Source organism: Arachis hypogaea, chromosome 9 (assembly GCF_003086295.3).
Source record: "Arachis hypogaea cultivar Tifrunner chromosome 9, arahy.Tifrunner.gnm2.J5K5, whole genome shotgun sequence".
NCBI classification, from domain to species: Eukaryota; Viridiplantae; Streptophyta; class Magnoliopsida; order Fabales; family Fabaceae; genus Arachis; species Arachis hypogaea.
The window spans coordinates 98,419,636-98,428,944 of NC_092044.1; the positions used below are offsets into that span (position 1 = coordinate 98,419,636).

The 9,309-nt window shown below is 27.7% G+C and overlaps 1 protein-coding gene across 1 annotated transcript; it reads right to left on the bottom strand.

The window, feature by feature from the left end:
- Nucleotides 1-6,862: 6,862 nt before the first annotated feature.
- Nucleotides 6,863-8,973, bottom strand: LOC112711306 (AT-hook motif nuclear-localized protein 20). Its single transcript, XM_025763931.3, has one exon. It carries the CDS (start codon nt 7,837-7,839, stop codon nt 7,225-7,227), a length of 615 nt encoding a protein of 204 aa, XP_025619716.1. The 5' UTR covers nt 7,840-8,973; the 3' UTR covers nt 6,863-7,224.
- Between the last annotated feature and the right edge of the window lie 336 nt (nt 8,974-9,309).

The following is a 9,309-nucleotide window of genomic DNA, read 5'->3' on the forward strand; positions in this document are numbered from 1 at the left end:
GGGTTTTGTTTGCTTTAATATTATAAACTCTCTCAACTTTTTTTTTCATTTTCTTCTTCTGCAATCTGGGAGTTTCAAGTGACCAAAAAATAAAATGATGATTTTAATATTTAGTTTTTTTTTTTGTTGAGGGGAGGGGAGGTATTGTTCGATTTAATATTACTATGTTAGAACCCTCATCAGAATTTTACTTTTTTAGAATGTAAAAATATCAAGTAACTAAAGATGAATATTTTTCGCCTTCATTACACTTTATTTTTTGTTGATGATTTATTTTGTTGTTTCTATAGCTATGCACAAGCTGATTTTGATACGAAGGATGTGTTTCTTCACATCAAGCTGATGGAACAAGCATTAGCCAGTGACTACCTTGCTTTCCTGATTCAAGAGGAGAGTGATGATGATGGTGGTGGTAGTGGTAGTGGTAGTAATAGTATTATTAAAGGGTTTGTGTTGAAGTTCACTTTTGCATATAATTTTTCAATTTAGGTAGATAGGGTGTAGAACTGTAGATAGGTTTTGGAAGGATTGGAGTCCTAAGTAAGTTTGGATAATAACAAAGTAAGTGAATAATTAAAATAGAATATTTTTATCACACAGAAGACTTCTTTAGTGAATACAAAATCAATTTTAATTTATTATGGGTACATATATTAGTATTTTTATCTTTCATGAGTATAAATGATAATTTATTCACCAATAAAATATACAATTATAACATAATTATTATACATTATACCAAATATCAGTCCATATTAAATAAAATGACTCTGTAATATACTCTAAGTTTATTATAAACAATATTTTTAACTATCAAATTTCTCATTGGAGTTCACATAATTTAAGGTTAAGACTCAGAGATGTACCTATCAATAAAAAGAAATTATTGTTTAATTTAATCCTATAATATAGGTTCTATTTTATTTTATTAATGAGACACTTTCGATTTCTGTGTAAAGATCGCCGAAGGCAGCAATTACGTGCCTAACAAAAACAACACTTTCCTATATCGAATATGTTATATTTTTATGTCGCTCCAAAATAGCAATGATCCCATGTCTTCCATATTTTCTATATAAGGATATGGCCCTTAGTGTACTCAAAAGAGAAAGGGAGTGAAAAATATACTGTTAATTATCATATGAACTATCAACATTATTAAAACCATATATTTTAATTTTTTAAAAGGAGTGAAACTTTGAATTACGCACATAAAGCCCACGGGTTATCCTTATTGTCTACAATTTTTGAAGCAGTGTCTTCACTTTTCACTAAAAGAATTTAAGGTTATGCCAAGGGACTTCTTATTATAAAATTACAAATCTAAAGAATTATATGCAGTAGATATTTTTTAAATATTTTTATTTATTTGTTAATATATTTCTTAGAGAAAGTGTCAAATTTTATGTTCCAACTCAACATTAAAATATAGCGTTGGTAAATTCCCCATTCTATCGAAATGAAATTCGTAAAATCGTACCCTTAAATTGAGCCAGGATTTGATTTAATATCTACAACTTATAGATACAAAAATTCTAAATATAATTTTTTTTAAATACATATTTATTTATCTACATATATTCTAGAGTAAATTATATATTTAAATAAAGTAGAATTTAAAATTACCCAATTACAATATTTAAAAAATGGTTATATATATTTCGGTTCTATATTTATTTTATATAAATTGCTGTTGGATAAAATTTTTTTAAAATTTATACATATAAATCGTTAAAGAGTGTAAAAATTTATATAACAATTCACTATTATCAGAAAGTTTTAGAAGTTATAAAAAATTTATGTAAAAGGTGACTACTATCACGAACCCTTAGAGGTTTAAAAGAAATGGGAATCTAAAACCATTGGTAAGTCCAATAGTTTATGTATATTTTGTTTTCTTCTTTCGTATGTCATCACTTTGAGTTTGTTTTTTGAAATGATGGTATGAAACAATTTACTCTTATATATGTGTGAAGCTAAAGTAGAAATAGGATATTCTTTTTGTTTGACAGAAACATAATTAATTTTAATACCGATTATTTTATTAAAATTTAGATATACTAGTAAGTTCTTTTAATATTTATAAAAAGGTGAATTCTACTCAACCTCCTCTGAAATAATATGTAAGTTACCCTTCATGATGTGTCACACTTTAATTCGTTATTATCTTAACTATAGTTGAGTTATTTTGTAATTTATTATTTTAGATGGGTAATTGTATAATTTTTTAAAATATTAAAATTCTACCCCGTTAATTGAAACACGTTCTCACGCAATCTCTTTCTACAGTGCATCGTTCCTTAACGGGTCATTGAATTATCATGACTCGTAACTTTCCCGTTCTTCTCAGTATAGCTAACGCCGACTTCATTTCTATCTCTTGTCCTCTCACTCAATCCCTTTTTTTGGCCATGACCCATGAATCACTCCTTACCAACATCAACATCATTAATTGTTAGTTCAGTTATTAAATTTTTTCATTAAAAAATATATATTTATTTAACTACATGATAGAATATATATTCATATGTAAAATATAATATAATAAAATAAATCTATTCAAAATAATTAAAAGTATATTTAAAATCATGAACATATAAATATAATAATAAAATTTGTACTCTAACCAAGTAAACATATTTTTTATCATACATAAATTATTTAAAAAATAAATATATTATTAAAATTAATAATACAAATTTAAAATAATAAAATCCAAATTTTTACTGTATTTTTATGATATTTTTATTTTTTTAATTTACAATTTATTAATACTTTATTATTTAATTAATGATTAAATAAATTATTTTTATAAAAATTATTTTTTTGTATTATCTTAGAAAAAATATCAATATAATAATTTAAAAAATAAAATAAAAATAAAATTTTAAATAAAAATATTTAATATTAAAATTTTTAAATACAAAAATAATTTGTATAAATAGTTAAAAGATAAATATAAATATATGCATAAAATAAATAAAACAGATAAAATGGGAGTACTCATGAGAAATAAATAATTATTTTTGTCTTTTTTATTTATTTTAAATATATATTTTATATTTATATCTTGAATATTTATACAAATTATTTTTGTATTTAAAAATTTTAATCTTAACTATTTTTTATTTAAAATATCATTTTTATATTAATTTTTAAACTGTTATATTATACAAAAAATAATTTCTCATGAAAATAATTTGTTTAATCATTAATTAAATAATAAAATATTAATAAATTAAAAATTAAAAGAATAAAAATACTATAAAAAATACTTGTAAAAAAGTTGAATTTTATCATTTTAAATTTGTGTTATTAATTTTAATAATTTATATTTTTTAAATAATTTATGTATGATAAAAGATATATTTACTTGTTTAGAGTACAAATTTTATTATTATATTTATATATTCCTGATTTTAATTATACTTTTAATTACTCAGAATAGATTTATTTTATTATATTATATTTTACATATGAATATATATTCCATATATTATTTTTAATGAAAAAATTTAATAACCGACCTAACCATTAATTATGTTGGTAAGGAGTGATCCATGAAAAAAAAAGGGGATTGAGTGAGAGGATAGTAGATAGCAATAAAGTCGGCGCTGACTATACTGGGAAGAACGAGAAAGTTACAAGCCATAGAAATTTAACGACTCATTAAGGAATGATGCACTGTAAAAAGAGATTGCGTGCAACTAAGTCAGTGCTGCTTACCGGGTAGAATTTTAATATTTTAAGAAATTATACAATTACCCATCTAAAATAATAAATTACAAAATAACCTAACTATAGTTAAGATAATAACCAATTAAAGTGTGACACATCATGAAGAATAACTTACATGTTATTTTAGAGGGAGTTGGGTAGAATTTACCTTATAAAAATTACTTTTATAATTATTTTAGATTGAACATATAGAATCATTAGAATTTTTTGGAATAAAAAACAAAATTTTAAAATCATTAGAATTGCAAAAACACACAATTTGCACCTAATTTGAAAAAGGAATCAACTTAATAAGATTGGATAAGAAATAAGAAATACTAATTAATCAATAAGTCATCAGTGAGTAAATGACTAATAAGGTCAAAATTTAACTAATTTAATTTAATTTAGTTAATATTATTGTATTATATCTTAATCATTTTTTAACTAACTTATGCGGTTTTGAAATTCATCAATACTTTTGTTTTTTTCCTTATCCTACCTTATTGAATTTTATTTTCTTTCGTTTTGTTTTATATTCACATCTTCTATTTCCTTTACCTTCCATACATACATACATACATACATACATACATACATATATATATATATATATATATATCATTTTTATCATAATTTCTTTTCTAATCATTTATCATATGTTCATTATCATTCTTGCACAATTTTCTCAGTATTTTCAGCCACTACAATCTCACTATTTCGTTTTTTCTTCTTTTTTTCACCAGGTGACGACTTAGTCTTATTTTAACTTTTTTTTGGTAAATGATTATATTTTTAAAATTCTAATAATTCTGCATGTTCAATTTAAAACAATTATGGAAGTGATTTTATAAATATTCAAAGAACTTAACCGTATATATAACTTTCAATAAAATGACTAGTAGTACTAAAACTAAGTATGTCTTTGCAAATAAAAAAGAATATCCTATTTCTACTTTAGCTGTACACGGGTATAAGAGTAAGTTGTTTCATACCATAATTAAAAAAAAAACTCAAAAAAAAATAATGGTATAAGATAGAAGAAAATAAAATATACACAAAAAAATGTACATAAATCATTGGATCTACCAACGATTTTATATTTCAATTTTTGACATGTTACAACAAAGATTTATGATAGCAGTAAACTTTTACATAAATTTCCTATAATCTCTACAAATATATGATACTAATCAATTTTCAACGTAAACTTTTACCGTCTTTAATAATTTATGTATAAATTTTAAAAATAATAAATTCTGCAATAATTTATACAGAATAATAAATACATAACCGAAATATAATCATTCTCTAAATATTATAATTAAGTAATTTTTAGTTTTACTTTATTTAAATATATAATTTGTTTATATTCTATTTATAATTTAATAATAAACTTAAGATACTGAATCTACATTGGATATATTCGGTGAATAATAAAAAGTGTTGTATGCAGCTGAAACGTATACATACATTTTAAACAAAAATGTTTGGATAAGATCGTCATATGGATTATGAAGAAGTTACTGTAGTATTTTGAATATAAAAAACAATAATGAAATTAACTTTTAATTTGTATTAAAGTATTTAAATATAAAATGCTAAATAAATTGCACCCATATTCCATAAAACAAATCTGCCATCCTTTCAAGTACATGTATCATCATGGTACAACGAACCATAGCACGTGGGAATGGGATGACAGAACAGATATACACAAGTGTCTTGCACTCCGATCCATCAATCATATATAAAAAGCCAAAAACAGTAAAGAGAATTTTTTTTTATTTTTACATTCTGCTATTTTTTTCTATTTTAATGCTTAAATAACTCTTAATTTTCTATCCTTAAGTTCAATTAAATGTCATAAATTATTTAATACCTATTTTTGTTGTAAAAAGAAGACAACTCAACATTAAATTATGAAAGATTAAAGATTTGGATTCCCCTCATCAGAGAGGTTATCTAGCACTTTAATTTGTGCATTGTTGATGGGATGCACAGGCAACAACGGAAATGCTTCAGACTGTGTTCAAAATGACATGAAATTTAATCAAAACTCTTCTTTAATTCAATTTAGTTTCTTTTCCGAAACAAAAATTCATGAAGCAAATCAATGAAATGTGTTGAACTCCTTTAATTTTAACATTCCAAAAGCAAAACGTTAATATCACATTATTACTATACAACTTCTACATTCAAATATATATATATATATATATATATATATATATATATATATATATTAATGTTTTGTCTTGATGAGCTTCATCTAATAAGAAGATTCCTCTTACAATAACATGTATATATGTGCCTATATGACGGTGTTAAAAAGATTTATATATAGTATAACATCTAATCGAGCACTACCATTACACTGCCCTATTATTCATATGATTATACTATATAGTTAAATGGTTATAAAAATGGATCTAGTAAATTCATTTAATAAATTAAAGTATGATATAAAAATAAGATATATTATTATATTTAGGAGGAACCACTTTATTAATAATAATGCAAACAAGTGGGGAAGATCTACAAGAAGGAACTCATCATATTCCCAGATTTCTGCGCAGAAAGCAGCAATTTGGACTAAATAATATAAACAAACAAATATATATGTATAACTGATAAATAAAAGAAGCCTTATTCACTGTACTAACTGAACATTTTACACGACCAAAATTCCAGATTCACAAGTTCTTGGTACTTGGTGTTAATTTACACACAACAAATTAAACCCTAACCATGATGATCTCAGTAATTATAGAAAGTATGACAAGAATTATTACAAGGCTAGGTGAAAGAAAAATACCTGATGATGTTCAAAGTAATATCTACCCAATAGTTATTTAGAGTGTGTAATATATAAGACTGGAAACAAGTTAAAGAAACTTACCATAATCCCATATGTATGATGATGATTCTTTATTTCCTCCAAAGTCTAAACATATATACACCAATCTTCATGTGTTATAAGTCTAATCATTTGATGCCCCATCATTTATTTAAACTAAAGGCATACGAAGTGCATCTATCCATAAAATAATATAAATCAAAATAAAATAATAAAGAAATTCAAATAAACAAAGTTAAATGTGCATCCAAAGAGATTTATAAAAGGAAGTAAAAGGAGTTGGAGTTATGAAAATACCTACTAAATTATTCATAAATATATTTAAAAAAGATGCCCATGATCATCTTTTTTATTCCAAAACACAGAAACTAAAGATAGGGTAGAAAAAAAAGAAGCTTCATGATCCATATACATTGATAAAATAAACATTACTTGCCTCCATCTCCCAGTTCTTCACAACTATATATAATTAGTACTCTAACCTTTCAAATCTTTGCCCATTAATTCCTATCCTTCAAACAAAGTCTTCAAGCTAGAAACAAGAAAAGAGACGAACAACGAAATCATTTGAAGGTAACCTTGATTTGATCACACATCTCTAACACCTTAGCTTCTCTCCTTCAATTCATCACAAATTATAATCCAATTCAATAAGGTGGTCGTCCATGAGGCCAAGGATAAGCCTCATGCCCTACCTGCCCTCCATTAGGCATCAAATTAGGTGGCATGTTATACAAAGGGAGTGATGTTGGATCGGGAAGGCCACCACCGGCGTGTAGCGAATGATGGCCTCCACTACCTCCGATCCCTGGAAGAGGCTGTGGTGGTGGAGATCCACCACCACCTGCACCTCCTCCAGTACCACCACTGCTACCACCACCACCACCGCTAGGCCCTTCATCTTCCTCATCAAGTGGGAGCCTCTCATAGGTAGCATTAGCAAATGTGGCCGCAATGACCATAACAGGCCCAACAGCCACGAGTGACCCAACAACACTCCCTCCAATAACCTGACCTTGTCCGCCGGCCAGGTACACGGTTAAACCCGTGGACCCAGGAGGGGCAGGGCCAGGTAAAAACGCTCCTGTTAAAGATAAGATCTCGAACCTTCCATGAAGGACTACCGCGCCTGGCGCCGTAGGTTGTCGGATGGTAACATTGGCAACCGATCCACTCCCACTGAGCACACAAACTCCGCGTTGTCGCCTCCTGGCGAACTGCGCGACGCTCTCCGCCACGTCAGCACCACCTGCTATCTCCATGACGTGGCTCCGGAGGGCATTGGGGCTATCCCTTGTGACGAAGATGGGTGGTTTAGGCTTGTTCTTGGAACCCGGAGGCCTACCTCTGGGTCTTCGGGTTCCAACTTCGACTGCACCTTCTCTTGGTTCATCTGATCCGTTATCCCTATTATCTTCATCTTCAACTGTGGGGGCTCTGTCGGTGTGCCCCTTGCTGCTTAAGCCAGGTGAATGGTTTCCTGGGTCAACCCCAGATAACCCCACCTGGGTTCCGGTCCACCAAGGATTAGCCAGCTTTCTAGCTAGGTTTTTTTTCTATGATGATCAACAACTACCACACCAGTTCACACTGCTGCAAGATTATCTTCTTTCACTTCTATGTGAAGAACATGAAGGGAAAAGCAAAAGTCAAACCCAAGCAGCTTCAATTCTCATCGTAATAAGAAACAAAGGGCAAGCTAAGCTCTAGCTTTTTCTTCTATCTAAATTAAGACCTAATAATCAACCACACATGATTCTCTTACTCAATCAGAAGAGAGAGTAAAGCTAAGCTGAGGAATTATGAGAGGTTCTGAGAAGAGAGAATTAGATTCAACGATTCTAAGGGAATCAAGTAAAGGGTATGAAAGCTAAGGGCTAATTGCTTAGAATAGGTAAAATAATAATAGGGATTAATTCAAGATCAAACGATCATGAAGTGCTCTACCTTTCTTTTTTTTTTTTTTCCCTTCTTTTCCCCTTTTCTCTTTTGATTTGTTTATAATAATATTTTTGGGTTACTTATATTGAGTATACATGAGAAGATAGAAGTGAGTCTCTGTGAGTGGATACAAGATGGAACAGATGCGAAATTAAACCTTTTTTTGGGCAGAGAATCAAGCACAAAGAGTGAATACGAGGGCACAAACAGAAGAAGAGAGAGAGAGAGAGAAGAAGAGAGAGAGAGAAAGAGAAGTAAGAGAGATGGATGAGACAGAGCATATAGAATAGAATTGTAAAAATAGTAGAGACACACTATCTAACAATAAGATATAGTACAAAGAGAAGCAACACTGCACAAAAACACAGTTTGACGCAACAACAACAAAGGAGAGAAGAGATGATATGTTCTCTTTATCTCTTTCTTTGTTGGTGAATCTATGAGACCTGTGTTGTCATTTAGGGAGCTCACATGTTTTATTTCTTTAATTAATTTTTTTTATAGAAATATACTAAAAATAAGTTTAGTTTATATAACTAATATTATATGTATTATTCTTCATTTAGAGATAATAAATAATATAGAAAAAATTAAATATTATTATAATGTAAATAAGACAAATATTTTGAAAATTTTAAAAAGATAGAAATACTATTTATATTTTAAATTTATTTTAGAAATGTTGAATTTGGTTGTTGGTGGTATTAGTGTAAATAAAAGGGAAATGAAGAAGGAACAATATATGCACTGCTTTTGGAGGAGTGTCTCGAAAATTAGGGTTTTTAATTTTG